Source organism: Aethalodelphis obliquidens, unplaced genomic scaffold (assembly GCF_003676395.1).
Source record: "Aethalodelphis obliquidens isolate GAN/ISIS:26980383/991018 unplaced genomic scaffold, ASM367639v1 scaffold18, whole genome shotgun sequence".
NCBI classification, from domain to species: Eukaryota; Metazoa; Chordata; class Mammalia; order Artiodactyla; family Delphinidae; genus Aethalodelphis; species Aethalodelphis obliquidens.
This window is the reverse complement of record NW_020837962.1, coordinates 13,445,119-13,466,178: the sequence shown is the minus strand read 5'-3', so window position 1 is coordinate 13,466,178 and position 21,060 is coordinate 13,445,119. Positions and strand designations below refer to the sequence as shown.

General features: G+C 42.6%; 1 protein-coding gene across 4 annotated transcripts in view; it reads right to left on the bottom strand.

Moving 5' to 3' along the window:
• LUC7L (LUC7 like) overlaps positions 1 to 18,787 on the bottom strand; it is a 30,244-nt gene extending 11,457 nt beyond the window's left edge. For 2 of the 4 annotated variants that reach the window (XM_027118052.1, XM_027118053.1), the window contains exons 1-5: positions 18,561 to 18,737; positions 17,659 to 17,729; positions 16,592 to 16,686; positions 12,447 to 12,545; positions 762 to 872 (exon numbers count right to left, since the gene is read on the bottom strand). In XM_027118052.1, coding sequence (XP_026973853.1) covers positions 762 to 872; positions 12,447 to 12,542 — 207 coding nt within the window. In that variant the 5' untranslated portion in view covers positions 12,543 to 12,545; positions 16,592 to 16,686; positions 17,659 to 17,729; positions 18,561 to 18,737. Of the gene's footprint in view, positions 1 to 761; positions 873 to 12,446; positions 12,546 to 16,591; positions 17,730 to 18,026; positions 18,385 to 18,560 lie in introns of those variants that run through there. The other 2 variants (XM_027118049.1, XM_027118051.1) reach the window with 2 other exon arrangements.
• Between the last annotated feature and the right edge of the window lie 2,273 nt (positions 18,788 to 21,060).

Here is a 21,060-nt window from a genome sequence, read left to right as displayed (position 1 = left end):
ATTACGACATCCTTAACGCCACCACTGAGACTGATCATAACTAGACCTGTGCACCACGTTCCAATAAAAGCAGTAGCACCGCTGTTACTGCCAACAGGCTGCAAGGACCATCATGTGGGTCAGCTTCTAGACCATCTCTTTTTATGCCTTCTATTACAGTTCAATCTTCTGGGTAAGGGTAAAAAAATGCATGGGTCTAAATGCATACACTTATACTGTAAGCAAAATGCCTAATTATTGGGATTTGCTTTCAGAAATAAAACGGCACCGTTGATCCAGTTTGCAACTGTCTATTTCCTAAGAAATGCTTTTATAAAACTGAAAGGAAAAAAGACACTGAAGAGAGTTCCACTGAAGAGGAGACAAGGGTCATCCAGATGACACACAGGCCAATTCCACACAGATCTACTTTCTTCTTCCATGATATGGATGCACCACAGTTTAACCATTTCCCTGCTAACTTTTCTCATTTCCTGTTTTATGTAGGGATGTTAAAAAAAAAATAAAAAAAGAAACTTTAAAACATACGCACACGCGCGCGCGCACACAAAAAACAAAACAAAACAAACAAAAAAACCCACACGCACAGTGTGGGGAGGGGCTAAGAGCTCAGCGACGGCCTTCCCTCCTCACTGGGAACAGCCAAGGCAGTGGGTACCATCCATCCCAAAGATGCACCCTCAGCAGTGACCGTGACTGCTAGCCCGGTGGCAGACCAGTTCTTATGACAACAATGTGAGGTGAAGGCCTCCCCAGCATACCTTTGCGGAAACTTCTGCACTGATCTCCTCTTGCGTCTCTGCCAGCCGCTTCTTGGCAAGCTCAGTTCTCCGATCACACTCAGCAATAAAGGACTCCAAGTGATCCATCGCCTAGCTCAGGAGAGGCAGAGAGCTACAGTCAGTGACATGCCTACGACCTCAGAACTCACGTGTTCGATAGGAAATAACAGTCCTGGGTTGGTTCTTAAAGCCTGTAGGTTCAGTGGGAAGATCTGAAGCTACACTACAGCTAAAATGTCCACAATCACATTCAATTAAGGGGCTCTGTTAAACCAAATGACCACTCAAAAGCATGTCTTCTCATCTGATTTATTTATTTCCAAAATTTGTAAAAGAACCCCCATCCCTCAACAACGTTTCCAAGAAATTTCTGAGGAAAATTAAAACACCTGGCCATAACTAACAGTGGTCTCTGAGGGTCAGAAAAGGCTGGACTGAGCTAATGTCAGAGGCCCTCTCCTGGTGAGTCGTGGGAGATGCAGATGATGTACTCACTGGTCTTTGTGAGCCACGTAAATATTATTCCCTCATGTTCTGAGGGTAGAGTTCCCCCTTCCACCTCAAAACAAAACAATAGAACAAATGTTACTGAGAGCTGTGAACACGTTTAGTTATTGCCCACCGTCTAAAGTAGCGGGAAAACTGGTTACTACTTACCCAAAAAGGTAAAGGAAAAGACACTCTGAAAAGAGTTGGTGGGAATCAATAAAATACCAATTAATAAGCAGTCACATATGCTAAGCACTTAATTTGCTGTAATTAGTCAAAGGCCCCAACATAACTTCAGATAAACATACAAACAGGACGTCACTTTCCCAACTGTCAGGCTAGGACCAGTGATAAGTAGCACCTCCCAAGTTGCTGAAGTCAGCATCATGTTACATAGACAGCAAGTGAGGTTAGCAGTGGATGTCCAGGTTAGACAGGGTGAATGATCCACCGCTGAAAAATAGAGAAAGGAAAGTTCTGGGTGGAAATGATAATAAGGCAGGTGAAAGTTAGGCCAACGGACCAAGGAGTGATAATCTATGTCTCTTCCTCCAAATATGGTCAGGAGAGAGCACTCCTCAAGGATTGGTGTGACACTGGAATGGACAGTAGGGACACTGGAGAGGATTACAGTCCCCTCTTTTCAAATGAATGCATACTTGGGAGTAGGTCAAGACAGGGAAGAGGCTCGTGATGGTGCCAAGCCCCACTGCCCACAAGGCCAACTCCCAGATTTCACTCTACACACTTGGAACTCAGGACCTCTTTTCTGTCATTGGTCCCCAAATATTCTCAATAAACATTTCACTATGTTCAAATCAAACGAGCAGGAAAGCCGATGACTGGCATTTGTTTGCATGCATGCACTGCATTTCCTGGAAGTATGTCAAATTGACCAGCTCTGCTGACAAGGTGGGGACTTGCCAGGATCAGAGCGCCAGTGAGCTGACTCGGGTCATGTACCATCTGTGCTCACCTGGAACAACAGCTCCTAACAGACCAGCCTGAGAGGTGCAAGGGTCATGCATGCACACGTGCTGAGACTCTGATGCAGAGTTCCTCTATTGTCTACCCAAAAAGAGGGATCTCACACCTGACACAGCCAGGGATCTGCTCAACAGGGGTTGAGTGGGGAATACACATTGACAGTTCTGCCAGTGCCTTTACCAATCAAGGCAACCAGCTGCATCTAAGCAAAATATAAACTGACTCAGACATCTGATAAGCTAAAAATTAAATGGTAAACTTCACAACACAGACTAGACATACTGCAGAGACGTCTCTTAACTGCCATGTTCTTTAAAAGATGGCTCTGTCCTACTGCCCCTCCCTCTCTTCAATGTGCTTCTCAATTCCAGATTGGTTCCTAAATCAAAAAGCAGGTTTAGCGTTTCCCTGGTGGCGCAGTGGTTAAGAATCCGCCTGCCAATGCAGGGGACACAGGTTTAAGCCCTGGCCCGGGAAGATCCCACATGCCACGCAGCAACTAAGCCCATGCACAACTACTGAGCCTGCACTCTAGAGCCTGCGAGCCGCAACTACTGAAGCCTGCGCCCCTAGAGCCCGTGATCTGCAACAAGAGAAGCCACCACATAAGCCCATGCACCGCAACGAAAAGTAGCCCCCTCACGCCGCAACTAGAGAAAGCCTGCACGCAGCAATGAAGACCCAAGGCAGCCAAAAAAAAAGCAGGTTTAAATGATTAAAAAAAAAAAAAAGGTACTCAAATCTAAAAATTAAGTCCTAATCACAAGGTACCACTTACTAGGAAGTTATCCACCTTTGTAATTCAGGGGTGGTGTGATGAACCATGAACTACTCAGGGGGCCTGGGCACACCACTGGCACAGGGGGCACACAGGTCTCACTGCCGCTGGAGGCTGTCCGTCCACACACAGGACCATGAGGTGCTCTCCCTGACCCTGCCTGCCTAGCAGCATCAGTGAGCCTGAGGAGCCCATGCTGTCAGCAGAACAGTCACAGCAAACGTGTGCCTCAATAAAGCCACGCAGGGGCTCTCAAGGTACCCAATTTTCAGATGAAGAAATGGAGGCACAGTCTCCAAACTCCTAAGTGATGGCATCAGGATGCAAAGCCCCCTGTGGTTTGACTCCAAAGTACCTACACTTAGTCCTCACAGTTCTGAGGCAGTTTTCACCAGCCCAGTTTATAGAAAATAGAAAAGGGCAAAATAACTTGCCCAGGGTCAGGACCTGACTGGGAAAGCGTGACTGTCACACTGCACACCTACAGAGACCAGGTGTAAGCAGAACCGGTCCCATTAGTTGATATGGTGTGTTGCTCTGGAAACCTGTCAAATAAAACATCACAAAGCAAGACAATGTGGGGGAAAAGTGAACCATATTTTCACTGAATTAGAGAGAAGCAAATCTTTACATTTTCCACATGTGAACACTGAAGAAATGGGCTGCCCTGTAACCTTAATGTTCTGTGTGTCTGTGTTCAAGTTGAAAAACTTGAGATGTATTTACAGAGATGACCAATTCCCTCTCCTAGGGAATTCCATAACACTCTCAAGAAATCAAGGCCTGGCCCTGGTGCAGTCAGAATGAGGCTGTACTGGGCTAGAAGGAGCCAATGGTGAGGCACTTTCTCCCAGATAACCTGAATTTGGGGTGGAAAAGTGCCAGAGGTCCCAGCCATCAGCCCAAGCTGAGGGTCTAGGCAGTGAACACCTACACAAAGAAACACCTTTATGACAACCCTGTCAGGCCCACAAAGAAATACCTTTTTACACCTTTCTGACTGGCAAAAACTGAAAGTTTGGTAACTCGCTGCTCTGTTAGTAAAGATGTGAAAATGGGAACTCTCACACATCACTGGTGGGATCATTCACCCCTCTGGAGAATTCCGTGACACTAACTACCAAAACGACAAAAGCACATCCTTTCTGGGCCAACAGTCCCGCTTCTAGGGATCTTTCCTAGATACACTCACAATGTGCCAATGTGCAATGCAGCACTATGACCATCAACAGGGCATGGTCCTATAAAACAGACACACATCCTGTGGAATACTATGTAGACACAAAAGGATGAAGTACACTATACAATAGGAAATAATCTCAAAGATATGCTGAAAACTTAAACCAAAAAAAAGGGAAAGGGGGGCAGATATAGAGCACGTGTACAGCAGACTACTATTTGTGTTTAAAAAAAAAGAGGGTTTCCCTGGTGGCGTAGTGGTTAAGAATCCGCCTGCCAATGCGGGGGACACGGGTTTGAGCCCCGGTCCGGGAAGATCCCACATGCCGCGGAGCGACTAAACCCATGTGCCACAACTACTGATACTGCACTCTGGAGCCGGCAAGCCACAACTACTGAGCCCACGTGCCACAACTACTGAAGCCTGCGCACCTAGAGCCTGTGCTCCACAACGAGAAGCCACTGTGATGAGAAGCCCACACAGCGCAACGAAGAGTAGCCTCCGCTCACCACAACTAGAGAAAGCCTGTGCACAGCAACGAAGACCCAACACAGCCATAAATAAATAAAATTTATAAAAATAAAATAAAATAGAAAGTAGAGATACATGTCCCTCAGGTATCCACATAATCTCTGAAGGAAAGAGAAGAAACCGAACAACTGGTTACCTCTGGGGCCAACCAGGGGGCTAAAGAACAGAGAAGGAGGCAGGCTTCACAACATACCTTTCATATCTCAAACTCTTAATCACGTGAGTGTTTTACATGTTTTTAAGTTACTGACAGGACTTCCCTGGTGGTCCAGTGGTGAAGAGTCTGCCTTCCAATGAAGGTGATGCAGGTTCAATCCCTGGTCAGGGAACTAAGATTCCATATGCTGTGGGGAAACTAAGACCGCATGCCACAACTGGAGAGCCTGCGATCTGCAACTATTGAGCCTGTGTGCTGCAACTACTGAACACATGTGCCACAAAAAAGAGCCCGTGCGCTGCAAAGAAAGATCCTGTGTGCCGCCACTAAGACCCAATACAGCCAAATAAATAAATAAACAAACAACTGACAAGCAGTAACCCTAGTGACATAACTGATCTAGGCAATAATCCTCAACTGCTGCTTAAAGCATGAGGCCAAAGGCTGATGGGGGCCTGTGCAACCAGGTCAGGCTGCCTGTGCCACCCAATTCCACTGACGTTTTGCCACCCAAGGTGACGCACCAGCCAGTGCCCGTCCTGGCCCCTGCACTACTCTGTCAAACGAGAACCTGATTCTGACCGTCAAGCTTCCAGATCTAACTCCCAGGTTATAGGAAGTTTCAAAGATAAAGGAAAACACATTAAAAAGACTGCATTATAAGGATGCAATCAGCAAAATCCAGGATATGAGAGACTTAAAAATTAATTTCTTCAAACAAACAGATTTAAAATGACTTACAATACATCCTAATGTGTGGCTCTTATTTTGAATTCTGAGTCAAACAAATGATCGTAAAAAAAATACTTTTTGAGATAGTCTGGGAAATTTGAGGACTTAGATAATGTTAAAAAATTATTTCTTAAATTACCAATACTTTAAATAAAATTATCTTCTAGATGTACTATTTGCAGTACTTACAGATGAAATTCTATGTCTAGGAACTACTGTAAAATAATCCAGTGTGGAAAGACAAGAATAAAGATGAAATAAGAGTCTTCACGTCAACAATCACTGAAAACTGGGAGATGAAACCCAGAGATCTCATTATATTATTCTGTCTACTTCTGCATGTTTAAATTTTTCCTCAATGTATTTTTAGAAACAATGCTAATAAGATACAAACTACTATATACAAAATAGACAAACAAGGTCCTACTGTACAGCACAGGGAACTATATTCAGTATTTTGTAATAAACTATAATAGAAAAGAATCTGAAAAAGAATTTATATATATGTATAACTGAATCGCTTTGCTGTACACAAAAAACTAATGCAACATTGTAAATCAACCATATTTCAGTTAAAAAAAAAACAACAAACAACATGCTAGTAAGGAGATTCTGTCACAACCAAATATAATACCAGATCTTTGTATGCAGAGTAAAGAGAACTTCAAAAGCCAATGGCAACACTGAAATATTTACAGACGAGATGACAGGATGTGTGAGGTTTGTTTTGAGATTTGTGAGAAGTGGGTACACAAAGATGAAACACAGTTGGTCCTGAGCTGATCATTCCTGAGGCTGAGTGATGGATACATGGAGATTCATTATACTGTTACACCTCCTTTTGATGTATGAGATTCTCCATGGTAAAACAAACAAACAAAAAACCCTGACCATCCAAGGTCAGCCTGTAGCATTTGAGCAGCAAGCTGTTGCTTCCTTCCACCTTAAAGCTGTGGTAAGGGACTGCCTCCAGGGAGCGGGAGGGGCACAGGGAAAGGGGGCTTTTGGCGTTTTCCGTGATAGTCAATGAATTCTGATTCAGCCACATGCTTCCAAGGAGAGCACACAGAAACCTTCAGTATACACAATTTTATCTTTGTCTTTCTCATGATTTCCTAAGGAATTTTAAGTCATTGAACAGGTGTCACAAAGTTTCAAGAGCACAGTCTACCATTTGAGTGTATCATAATTTGTTCATTCATCATTGAGCCTTTTTTGTTGCATCCAACTTTTCAATCTTATAAACAACGCTAGCTACCACAAACATCTTTGTGTACCAGTGTTTGCCTGTGTTTTCAATCACAGTTGACCCTTGAACAATGAGGGGGTTAGCGATGGATTGTGTAGTACTGTAGTATGTATTTATTGAAAAAAATCCATATGTAAGTGGACCCACACAATTCAAACCTGTGTTGTTTAAGAGGCCACTGTACTTCCTTAAGATAAGAGATTTGTAGAAGTAAGTTACAAGGTAGAAATACCTTTAAATTTTCATTTCTGCCTACTATTTTAGCAACCTGACTGGACCTAATAACTTTTCACGACTTAGCATAATTTGGAATTCCCCGGTGGTCCAGTGGTTAGGACTCCGTGGTTCCACTACAGGGTGCACTGGTTCCACCCCTAGTTGGGGAATTAAGATCCTGAACACCATGAGTCAAAAAAGAAAAAAAAGAAAGCATATTTCTTTCTCCTCCCCTAAGAAATAATCACTTAAGAGCTTGGTATATACCTTTTAAAATTGTATTAAAACGCATATAAAAGCAAACAATTTTTACTCCACTTAGGAGTTTTTCAAGCTTTTTTCATTTTTCACATCAATACACGCATCTTCTGTATCTATAGCTGTGTTTCACTGTATTTTAACACAACTATAACCATTCCACAATGAATACACATTTGCATTTTTTCACTTTTCACTAATCCAAAATGATGCAATAAACATCTTAAGTCTTCTCATACATAGGCAATTATTCTTCTAGGACAATTTCTTACAAATTGCTTAGAGGGGACTCAAAGTCTATAAATATCTGAAAGTAGTATAAAGGGCTGATGACCTCTTATAAAAGATTTACCGAGGGACTTCCCTGGTGACGCAATGGTTAAGAATCCACCTGACAATGCAGGGGACACAGGTTCAAGCCCTGGCCTGGAAAGATTCCGCATGCGGTGGAGAAACTAAGCCCGTGCACCACAACTACTGAGCCCGCGAGCCACAGCTACTGAAGTCCACGCACCTAGAGCTCGTGCTCCGCAACAAGAGAAGCCACTGCAATGAGAAGTCCACATACCACAACAAAGAGTAGCCCCTGCTCACTGCAACTAGAGAAAGCCCACACGCAGCAACGAAGACCCAACGCAGTCAAAAATAAATAAATTTAAAAAAAAAACTTGCATGATAAACATGGCTTAAAATATAATTCAAATGCCTGTTACATTAATAATATATTTAATTTTTTCAACACGAAGACAAAATAAATGCTGTACTTTTTTTGTCAGCTGTCTAACACAACCTAGATAAAAATAGCTCCTAAATATCCCTGACTGATCTGCTAAACGGAATGACTCCTCTCCCAGCGTCATTTGATGCTGCTTGCATTAATTCTGGCATCAATCTTATTATACTTTCAGAGACTTTGGAGATAAATGTTTGGCTCACCTCACAGATTCATCGTCAACAGTGAAGATATTCTACCAAAACACTTGGTGAGATACATAAATACAAGTTATTAAGAAAAATCAGAACAAGTCATGATTTAGCGATGGTTCACAACTTGTGAAAACAAAACCTGTGTCCATCTTCCAATAGCGATGACTACACTGTAGTCCCTCCAGAAACCAACCTCAACATGGGAGCTGCTGGTCCCACGCCTGGGAACTGAACAGTCCACAGGCTACATATGTGGAAGGCTAGGAGCCTAGCACCAACAGCAGGTCATCAGGAGGCAGCAACAGGTCAGTGATAGCAAGAGTCAGCCCACTGGCCACATCTGGCCGAAAAGCTTCTGAGGTGTTCTGATTTATCAAAATTGCAATTTTGACAAGAAAAATCACAACTAGCCTTTCTGACATATACACATATATACCTATATACATACATATATATATTTATACATACATACATATATATATGTATATATATATATATCTGTTCATCCTGAATGGCCTGTCTTTGAAAGATACAAGTGACCTCTGAAGACAGGTACTGGATGGCTAGTCACGTGGAAAGGGAAGACTTTTCACCTGGAATCTGTAACAGTTACGTTTCCTACCGAAGAGATTTAAAAATTGGATTTTTATCAAATTCTTTTAACAAATCTATATTCTGGAAAAGCACTTTATTTTTTCCTTCTAAGTTTATTCTGCATAACTAAGGGAAAACAAAGTTATTTTAGTTTGGTATTTTAAAGTCAGGCCACATTTACCTCTATCAAAGTAACCCATCCCGTGCACCACAACGAAGAGTAGCCCCCGCTCGCCATAACTAAAGAAAGCCCTCACGCAGCAACGAAGACCCAACGCAGCCAAAAATAAAATTAAAAAATAAATAAATAAACCCATGCACATCTAAACACTACTGATATATATATATGTTAAAAATTTTAAGGCAGGGTAAATTTTATGGCTAGTGAATTGTATCTTAAAGCCATTATTTAAAAAACCTTTTTATGGTAAACTCTCCCTAACACCCAGAGGTACCTGCTTAGCGCTCCACAAAGCACCACTCACTGTGTGGCAGGACCATACCTTACGCAAGTAGCCCCCACTAATAAACATTTCCAGTACATCCTCCTCTTTTTACTTCAGTCTTTTACTTTCACAAAAAAAGCTGCAATGGGCACCTTTTCTGTGTACCCATTAACACATATCACTAAGATACAGTCCCAGCAGAGTTCTGGAACAAGTGTATACAAGCATTTGACATGCTGAGAGCCACCTGACAAGACTGCCCTCCCACAAACACAGCTGCTCCAAGTCACCCTTCGTTCTTCAGGACAGGAGGCCTCCTGCGTAGGTTTACAGCACTAGCCATGAAACATTTCAACATGAGCCATCTGTTAGGTCAAATATGATTTTTAAGGAGTTGAAAGGACAGGTGGTTACCTCTTTAACAGGAAAAGGTATTCCTGCAAATGGTAAATTTTCACAATACAAAAAGGTCTCGTGACCCACTTGAGCCCTCCAACTACGAAAAGAATGTTCATAATCTCTTGGTTTCTTCTAAAACTACTCTGTACATCTAGGTACGTCAATGGGTATAAATGTCCTTCCTTTTTAAAAATCACACTACAGAAGCCATCGTATCACACTTGCTTTTCCTCTTTATCTTGAAGATAATTTCACAACAACATACACTGAACCACACTGAACTCAATCCTCTTTCCATAGCTATACATCATTCCATTGTAAAGAAGAGCAATGACTTAGCCAAGCCCTTACTGAAGAAGCCTACAGTGTTCTGGCTTTCTGCAGTTCTAATGCTGCAGGAATATTCTGGAGCAAATTTATCTTTGTACATATGCAAAAGTATCGGTCAGATATACTCTCAGAACTAGCACTGCTGGGATGTGCTTTCACACCTTCAGATGCTCAATTATCCAGGTGTATCAGGATTACTTAACTCTCCATCTCCTTAGCTCTGAGTGAGGGTGAGTATCTGCCATAGGATTAGATGCCTACCAGAAAGTGTCCTTTTCTATCCTTTGCCCATTTTCTATTCAGCTATTGTTACAGTTCTTCTCAATCATGATGAATTCTATATACAAAGGATACTTGCCCTTCGTCATATGTGCTGCAAATATTTTGTCCCAGTTGAATTCTTATTTTATGTATAGGAATTTCTGATATGCTAATATTTTTAAGTGCCTACTCAGAAAAATGTATCCATCTTTCCCTTATAGCTTCTAGGCTTTATAACATGTCAAGATGACAGAACAAAATTCTCTTTTGGGGGATCCAACCTGGTTTTTCCCCCAACTAGCTAATCCATAGTTCCTAATAGTGTTCATTGAAAAACTCATCTCCACAGTGGCTGAACACATGCCTTTCATAAAATACTAAATTACCGTATATGTTTCAGTCTTTCTGTAGTCTAAATTTCTTCTATTCATCTATTCTTCAGCATAAATTCATCAGGGCATTTAAAAAGTACACTGACATTCTCATGTAGCAGAAATGCTTAGATTTGTGATCCAAAAAAATTATGTTACTAAAATTGAAAATTTAACCTATACATCTGTGTATCTAACTCTTTCTGATATCCCAAGGTAATGGTCTCTTTACATAAGCGTTTTTCAGGTACTGAAGAATTTAAACTCACAATAAAGAAAACTTTCATCTCCAAGCCCCATCTATTAGTTGAGCTGATTGTTGCTAAAGGCATTTTTAGTTAATTCAAAGATTCAACGCTGATGTTGAAAACTGTACTTGAAAAAGAAATGATAATTTTAATCACTTTTTAAGATTACTGATTTAAGTAGAATTGACTCTAGCTATAATATATCTCTAAAATGTCCATTGGCAGAAAAAATAAAAGTCTTTCCTTGGTTTTGCTTTTCTCTGACTTCCTCCCACCAAGCTCAGTGCCTTCCCAGTCTTCACTGAGGAACCTGAATGGCATCAAACCCCTCACTGACCTCTGGTCAAACCAGGGATGGAGGACTTGGAAAAAGAAAAAACTAACAGAGTGACTCCATGGGAATTCCCTGGCAGTCCAGTGGTTAGGACTCGGCGATTCCACTGCAGGGGACCTGGGTTCAATCTCTGGTCGGGGAACTAAGATCCCACAAGCAACACAGCACGGCAAAAAAAAAAAATCTAAATAAATAAATAAATAGAATGGAGTGACAATCATGCATTCTCAATGGGGACAGGGATGAAATCTTGTCATGAAGAGTGAAAAAAATCTTAGATATTACAATGGTTAGTGGCCCGGAAAGGATCACATAAACTGATATGCTGGGTATCTGTGGTATCAAAATTTCATGGCGGGGAAGTAGACAAATTATGGGAAAAGGTCTAAAAAAGGCTCCTTTGGGAGGCAAAAATGACAATAAAGTTATGAAATGACATTTTATAACCACTAAATTGCAAAAATTTAATGGTCTGACAATACCAAATGTTAGTGAGGATGTGTACACTGCTATTAGGGCTGTAAACTGATACACATTCTCAAACAGGGAGAAAAAAGAAAAAGACAACATTACAGATCTTTCAAGAATAAACGTGCCTCTCCTACAATCCAGCAATACCTCTCCTAGGAATATACCCTAGATAAACCGTTGTACACGTGCACCAAGAAGATATTCAAGAACATTTATAACACTGTTCATAATAGTTTAAGAGTAAAAAATTAAAATGAAACTAGTATCAACCCAATTGTCTATGAACACAAAATGGATAGTTTGGGGAATACTCAAGCAGCAATGAAAACAAACAAACCATACTCAACAAAATATGTAAACTGGAACATAATACTGAAGGAAAAAAGTTACTAAAGATTACCTATGCTATGAAACCATTTTTATAAGACTCAAAGAGAAGAATAAACACAATGTTCAAGGAATCATAAAATATGTAATAAGAAACATTTTTAAAGAAAATGATACATACAAAACATAGAACCGAATAGGGATGATAGACACACAGACACAAATCGGTACTGGCCACGTTCTAGCTCCCAGCCAGAGAGCGGTGGAATGACATCTATTTCATTATTCTGCTTCATAACTTACAAAGGTTACATTGTTCTTGTTGGTGCAGTATTTGGCTCTTCACAATAGGGAATAATTAACACAAAATAAAACTTACATCCAATTCAAAAAAGAGGTCCCTTTCTTTACTTGCAATCTCATAATCTGCTCGGAGGGCCAAATCGTGGATTTTGGTACATTCTCCTAAATCCATGCGCTGTGAGAAAGAAACAAAAATTTACACATGAACATCTACCCATTTGTAGGAAGCACTGTGACCTGGTGTTTTAGCTGTCATCAAAATAAACAGTACTTTTTTGGATATTAACTATGATAAGAAAATTTAAAAATAATATGGCTAAGAAGACTTATTTTCCTTTTATTGATACCGTCATGACTATATGACACTCAGAACAGGTGCATTTAAGTGTAATGATTTATATCTCTTACAGAACCAGAAATAGACTAGTAATGTTTTCATTATTTAGCTTTTGCCAGTTTTATTATTGCATTAGTCACATAAGAAATGTTTATTCGGTGAATAGCAACATGAGGGGTGAGAGGGTGGCAAGGAAGAGGCCAGGAAACAAAAGTATCACTGATAGCAGCAAGTTTCCATGCATTCCTTCTTGCAGCCACGACTACTCAAGATGCTACAGAGACAAAAAGAGGAAAAAGAAAGAACAGAGAAAAACGAGGTTTTGGAAATTACAACATAACCTAACACCTGGCTTTGTGTAGCTCTTTGTGTACCAAAGGAAATAAAGCAGAACAGGCTGATTCAGAGCCAAAGCAATTCTCCAAACATTCTCCTAACCTGCTAAATGGCTCTGGACACGTAACTGGGAACACAGACTGGACCATTCACTTGCCCCATTTGAAAAACAAAAGGCTCTTTTAACAAAACAAATTATTTGTGTTACCAGTAAGATTTCGCCTGATGTGCTATTACATGTTGTGAGCACGTACAGAACAATTAGCAGTGCGTATTTCTCATCTAAATCCTAAGTAGAGGATCCTGTACAGGGACACCCCCACCCCCACCCTTGCCTCTGATCATCTAAACAGCAACAGGGACGTTTGGATGCTGAGGGTCAGGCTAATAAGTCAAAGAATGCAAGTTAAGAAAACCCAACAGCCCAATGAGGAGACACCTTGGGAACCCAAGCTGTTGGTCACAAGTACGACTAGCAAACAAAGAATGATAGAGTTCAGGAACTCCTTTAAGCTCAAACTACAAGTGTGTTCAAAACGAGATCAAAAAAATCTTCATGGGTTACAAAACCCTCAACATTTTAGTTTTTAGGCACATGAGAGAGGCTCGCAGTGCCTGACTCCTGGGTCCGAATCTCAGAAAGTGCAGCCATGCTCTTAACAAAATTTCCTTCAGTATCCCAGTGACAGAGCCATGAGGGGACTGTCTAGGGTGGAGTTTATCTTCATTTTGACTGAAGGCTACATGCCAAAAGCTCTTTTCTCCTTCATTATGCTTACTCCGAAGTCATGTGTAGTTTACACATGTTGGTTACGTGGGGAATCCAGAGGTAGGGAAACAAGTTCCAAAAGCCAAAGTTGCAGCTAAAATTGCTATCACTGTAAAGCTGACAACTTTTGCTTCCTTCACTCTTTTAAATAGCAAGTATAATTCTTTAAAAATATATAGCTTCCACAAACAAAACTAAGTGCAACAGCTGAAAAATGAGAGATAGCTATCAGAAATTATTTAAAAGCTAACAAAATTCTGTTACTCAAAGAAAAACCACCTCCAGATGAAGCAAGCACCGAAACCGCTGAGTACTATAATTTTAACTGCAAATCAATTTCCATTCTAAAAACTTCAACTGTCAAGAAAATTTCGACATTAGGGAACCACATATAAAGCAAAATTCACCATTACCTTCCTTCAGGTGGGAGCTCTCAAGCTAAAGCAAGTGGAATACAGGCCTGGGGTTCCATGGTTACTCTGGAGGTAGCTTTTCAGCTTTGCCAAGGAGGCAAGGAAGTACTGGCCAATTCCCCTAGCAGCCAAACACCAAGCACAGCTGAAATACCACACTCATAAACTTCTTCCAAAATATTCCAAATGGCTGTCAAATCCAGCATGTCAGACCCCCCCCCCTTTTTTTTTTTTTTTTACTGAACAAACATCTGTGTTCTCTACTTTCCAGTGGTCTCACACTGCAGACAGGGAAGGGCAAATAAAGGCTCCTTCTAGAACCTTCAGGAAACCAAAGTTCTACCACAAGACAAGTTACACTACCTTCCCTCCAGCTATCCCTCCGCTCTTACTAATCAATACATTTTCCCATCAAGCCTCAATAAAACGATTGCTTCCATTCCTCCGTTGTCTCACCCCTACTGACAGGAGACGGTTTTGAGCAAAGATTTGGGTATGGAGCAGCCCTTGGCAAGCTGAGGGTTATAACCATTTTCATCTTGCAGCTGTGTTCTAAAGAATTATATTCATTCCAATTTAACACAACACAAACTCTACCTCTCACTTGCCACCTCCACATAGCCCACACCAGTTAAGGCTCAACCTTTACAACACCATCCAAGTTCCCAACCCTCACCTCAACTGACCTCACGACCCCACACAATTGTTCACGGCACCCTCACACGAACATGGGTCTCCTGGGCTCCCTCCTCCTCAGTCTGAGCTGCCCTGTAACCCACGCGGGACGGAGTGATGCTGAGCAGTACTTGGCCTCTCATCACTGCTCTGGTTCCACAGCCTCTGTCTCCCTCCCCCTGAAGCACACCAGCCCAGAGGCACCTGAGGCACCCCTGCTTCCCTCTGCTCCAGCATCTACCTGGAGCGTTAATCCCCCAAACGCACACGTGTGTTTTTTCTCACCATTCAGGTCTCTGCTCCCATGTTCCTGAGAGGCCTTTCCTTATCACCCTATCCAACAGTCCAGAACCTACTCATTCATTATTTACTGTCTGTCCTGTTCCTCCATTAGATGAGAGTAAAGATTTTGTCTTATTGGTACCACATCCCCAGTGCCTGGCACAGAGTATGTGTCCAACAAATATCTGGCAAATGAACCTATACCTAACACAATAAACATTTGTAGGAAATGCCCTCATTCACCAGCATTCTGGAACAATGCTACATAGGGATCCAATCAAGAAAAATATGGTTGAACTGCTTCACGCTGGTGCATGTCCCTCTACTCCCTTTGACTTCTTCCACTAAGACCTACCAGCAATTCCAGGTTATGATGCCTCATACAGGAGTATCCTACCGCTGACTGCTTATGACCAGTGGAAGCCAGTAGTCTACAGTGATGGCACCCACAACAATCTGGAGCACACAGTAGTTATAATATTTTCCTATACCAGGTCAACCACTGGCAAAACCCCAGCTAACAAAGGCACAAGGCTTGGCTTTCATTTCCTATTCGCTGTCAGAAGAGCCAGCTTGAGAAGATTCAATACACCTGTGCAGTTTGCCAGACGCTGCTCCCCCAAAATGGTAATAATAAAAGCAACAATTAATTATGAAGAAAACGTTCCCCAGCACATGCACATGTGACCCTTAAAATGAGTAGACATTCCAGGAGGGAGCTGTGAAATCTGAAAATGCTGATGGTGTTTACAAAACTAATTTTCTGTAAGTGTCTGAATCACCGTAGATAATCCACACTCTTTAGTCTTAAATCCTACCTAATTTTGAATAAATGCACATTCTGCAAAACTAGCATTTATCTGTTTGCTTCATCTGAAATGAACTTAAAGTTTCACTTAGAATTTTACACTTCACTTAGAAGTAGAGAGGTCTATACTTATTGGATCATGTATTGATTTCTTGAAAGGGTGGCATAACACAAAATTGCAAATCGATGTTAGTCCTGATTTTTCAAAAATCTAAAAATCTGGGGAAGAAACATACCTCGTTAGATCAAAAGTCTAACGTGTTTAACCTGAAAACAAACCAACCCAGAATCTTAGAGCTACAGGCTGACCTGAAGTACACTTTTTGCTAAAGCCAAAGGAGACTAGTATTTGCACTACTTAGCTGTGAATACCTCAGTATAAATGACTCTACAAAAACCTGATAACTTTACAAAGAGAATTTTATAGAAGTGAAATATGTCATTATATAAAATTCCACCCCACTAACAGAACCTATCACTTGAAGGGCAGTAGGTAATTTCTGCCTGGTAAAAGAAAACAGAATTCAACCTGAAAAACCTTCAGTGCCTACACAGCATCCATGTCTGAGTGTCTTATGACATCCCCCCCAAATGTACCTACCGTCCCAGCCAGAATGTCGTGGGGGCAGCAGTCCAGAAGATGACTCTTGCAGACACGGTCATCTGTAAACTTGACCCTCTGTCTGGTTTCGTCTCCTGAAATTCATGTGTGGTTTTAAATAAGACAATATTATCACATTAAGCACAAAAGCATATCTGGTACAATTCACCTGGATGATTTGCAGACTACCAAATACACTGAAAAGCTGATCTAGAGGTATTTACAACTGGAACGAAATACAGATGATTTTTGATGCTAAATATATCATCAAGAATCACACTTAAAGAGATCTGACTCCGTCATTGTGCCAAGCAAGTCAAGGAGTCAGAAGGAAAATGCTGAGCACCAAACAGCCATTAGCCCCACACATACATGTGGGCAATGAGATACCAAAACCCATGCTAATCAGAGGGCGATGAATCACCATGTATGACTTAAAGCTGGTAGTTTCCAACAAAAGCTATTTATTAGTCTAATCATTTTGCTATAGACCAACGTATAGGCAGTATTTTGCCAAAATTATATGAAGAAAGCTTTCTCTCTCTACTACTGATAAATAATCTGAACCTAGTCTACCTATCCCCCTTTAACCCCCACCCTTAAAAAAGACAGTTGGCACCTGAGAGTCACTTTTAACAAGACAATACCAAGAAGAAAAAAAAAAAGGCAAAAAAGGAACTAGGTTAGTCAATACACACTGTGAGTTCCAACACATACTGTACCCATCTGCATTCTTCAAGACCTCAGCTGCAGAATTTTATGCCCGCTGTTGAAAAGTTTTAAAGGAAAAGTTTTCTTGCCCAACCTGCAGTAAGGAAGTCAGGGGAATGATACATAAAAGTAAAGGCAAAGTGGAATGTGACAAATTTTAAAGCTAATCTGTGTATATGACACAGAGCTGTGTAATACTAAAGGAGGAATATATTTTAGGATTTGCAAGCATCCAGGATTAATGTAGTGTCTTTTTATTGAAAATGTTTTCTTTCTAAACTACACTTTTAAAGTTACTTGTGAAAAAAAGCAAACACTTTTTTGTTATAACAGCTTAGAAATTGGTTGTGACTCACGGCTCGATGAACATGAGGCTTTTCTGCAACTCCCTTGCAGATTGATGTAGGCAGGCAAAGATACACTGAACCTTTATAAATAAAATAGAGGGGCCACAATTGTTCAGTTTGTATGAAATAAAAATATGGGAAGCAATTCAAAAGCAACTCAATATACAAAGAAAGCTAAAAAGCACTTATTCGCCTATGAAATAAAGTGCAAACAATCTGCACAGCCCTGCGAATGTGCCAGTGTGAACTTACAACTTCATTACTTCGGTAGAAAAGAAAACACAAACCACAGCAGGTATATAGTTTTGCAAAGATGCAACCGCTTTCTCCTGAGACAACCATCAAGATCTTGCGCTCCTCCCTACAGTACAACCTACCTAACGACTGCCAAGCACTGGCTAAACAGAGGCTCTCCTGTGTGGCTAGAGGAAAAGGGGGCTGGAAAAGCACGCGGCAGGAACCCACGTTAGAAAAGCTCAATTTACGGCTCCCCTTGCAACGGTACAGAACAAGACGGCCAGGGTTTCCAGGCCATCCGGCTCCCTTGCGCGGAGGAGCTCCGCCAGCCCGCTGCCAGCGCCCAGAGCCCCAGCTGGCTGCAGCCCTTCGCCGACTCCCGGTTCGAGGGGCGGCGGGGGCCGCGGGGGTGGAGGGGGGGCGGAGAAATCGCAGGAAGGTCAGCGGGGAGGGGGCTGGCGCCCCACCGACGACGCGGGCTCCGAGGGAGGAGCCCGCCGGGGACCCAGCCTGCGGGAAGAGCTCAAACAAAGGCCCGGCGCCCCCGGTCGGCGCGCGGGGGAGGGGAGGACGCCCGCGCAGGCGCAGACGGTCGCGGCCCCCCGCCTCAGGCCGCCCGGCGGCCTCGCCTCGCTCCCGCCCCAGCCCCCGCCTGGCCGGCCGCCCCTACTCACCGTCCCGGGCCGTGCCCATGAGCTGGTCTAGCAGGGCCCGCATCTGCGCCTGGGCGGACATGGTGGCCGGAGGGAGCGGCAGGAGCGGCCGCGACGGCTTCTCTCAGACTGCGGCAGCGGCGGCGGCGGGGGCGACGGCGGCAGCGCGGCGGCAACGAAGAAGGGTCGCGTCGGCCTCGAACCCGCTCGGCTTCTTCCCGCCGCGAGGCACGCCGGGAGGAATTGCGTCGGCGCCGGCGCTTGGCCTGCTGGGAAATGTAGTTTAGGGGCGGAGCCAGAGTCTCCGATGAACGAGCAAGCTGTGCAAGGGGCGGGGCCAAAGTCCCAACCCTGATTTTAGTGTGGATCCCAAAACTTACGTGCTCCGCTGAGGCTAAACCGCAATAAAGTGAAATAAGTGTAGACAATACAAAACAAAAAAATAGGGCTTCCTTGGTGGCGCAGTGGTTGAGAGTCCGCCTGCCGATGCAGGGACACGGGTTCGTTCCCCGGTCCGGGAAGATTTCATATGCCGCGGAGCGGCTGGGCCAGTGAGCCATGGCCGCTGAGCCTGCGCGTCCAGAGTCTGTGCTCCGCAACGGGAGTAGGCCACAACAGTGAAAGGCCCGCGTACCGCAAAAAATACAAAACAAAACAAGGAAATAAATCCCGTGTTTTCTTTCTAGCCGTGAAACTGGGAATGTATCCTTTAGCTACTCTCAGACTTTTTTTACACCTGTGAAAATGGTGCCTGTCACATGACTTGTGAAAGTTAAATGAAGCATGGAGTTCCTGTTAGGTTCTGTGACTACTACTTGGTGGTGGTCCCTGAGTTCACAGTCTGCCATCCACCAAGACTGCTCTAGCCCTGGCCACTTCCGAGACTGACAATGAGCCTCTGACACATGCGTACAGCGGACAGTAGGGGACCGTGATTCATACCATTGGAACTGCCCACATATCCAGATGTGTATTTGCTTGTTCCGACTGCAGTGCCCTCACACCCAAAGGTCTGCAGGATGCCTGATTTACTGACATGGAATCCTGCACAACTTTGTCTCATATAAAGAAATCCATTTTATGGTAAAGCAGGTCAATTATTTATTTCTGTGTAGCAAGCTGCTTCAAAACTCAGTGGTGTAAAACAAAAATGATTTATTATTTCTCATTATTCTGTGGAGTTCAGGCAGGGCTTAGCTGGGCCCTGGGCTCTCTGCTCTAGGTGATTTGGCTTGGTTCACAAAATTGCTAGTATGAAACTGGGCTGAGCAAAGATCCAAAAAGGCTACACTGATGATCTGGCCCCTCTGTGGTTCTCCATGTGGCTTCTGTATCTGTACATGACATCATAACATTCTGAAGTCTAGCCCAGCTTACTACATAGTATGGCAGCTGGCTGCCCCAGGGGAAGGAGTGGAAGCTGTCAGTCCTTTTAAGGCCTAGGCTGAGACCCCCAGAACTCTCCTTCTACCATTACCTATTGGTCAAAGCAAGTCAAAAGGTGGGACTGCCCTGGTAGTCCAGTGGGCAAGACTCCACACTTCCAATGCAGGGGACACGGGTTTGATCCCTGATCAGGGAACTAAGATGCTATATGCCATGCGGCATGGTGCAAAAAAAAAAAAAGTCTGTGATTTAGTTAATAACAATGTACTAATGTTAATTTCTTAGTTTTGACAAATGTATCATAGTTATGTAAGATATGAACCCAAGGAGAATCTTGGGTAAGGGTATATGGGAATGTTTGTACTATTTTTGCAATTTTTCTGTAAATCTAAAATCTTTCCAAAATTAAAATTTATTTTAAAAATAGTATGTAGAAACAAATTCAAACAAGTTATTATCACAATACCTATAAAGAGATTAAATTTATTAGTTAAAAGAGAAAATTAAATAGGATTTCATGAAAATCCATTTTTATGCTATTTAGAAGCAATACACTTGAAATACAAAGACGTGTAAAGGTTGAAAGTAAAAGTGTGGGAAAATATGTAGGCTAACACCAACATAAACAAAGCTGATATAGTTACAGTATAAGGTTTAAAGGAAAAAATATTAAGTATGGAGAAGTCATTGTATTGAAAAGGGTTTTGTTCACAGTAAGATTCAACTATTTTAATCTTGCATGCATCTAATCAAATAGCCTCAAAATATGCAAACCAGGGCTTCCCTGGTGGCGCAGTGGTTGAGAATCCGCCTGCCGATGCAGGGGACACGGGTTCGTGCCCCGGTCCGGAAAGATCCCACATGCCGCGGAGCGGCTGGTCCCGTGAGCCATGGCCGCTGGGCCTGCGCGTCCGGAGCCTGTGCTCCGCAACGGGAGACGCCGCAGCAGTGAGAGGCCCAAGTACCGCAAAAAAAAAAAAAAAAAAAAAATGCAAACCAAAAGATGACAGAACTGCAGGAAAAACAAATACACCATCACAAAAGTGGATTTCAATATACACCTTTTAAAGTGTTTTGACTAACACAACATTGTAAATCAACTATACTTCAATTTTAAAAAAATGTAGGGGGCTTC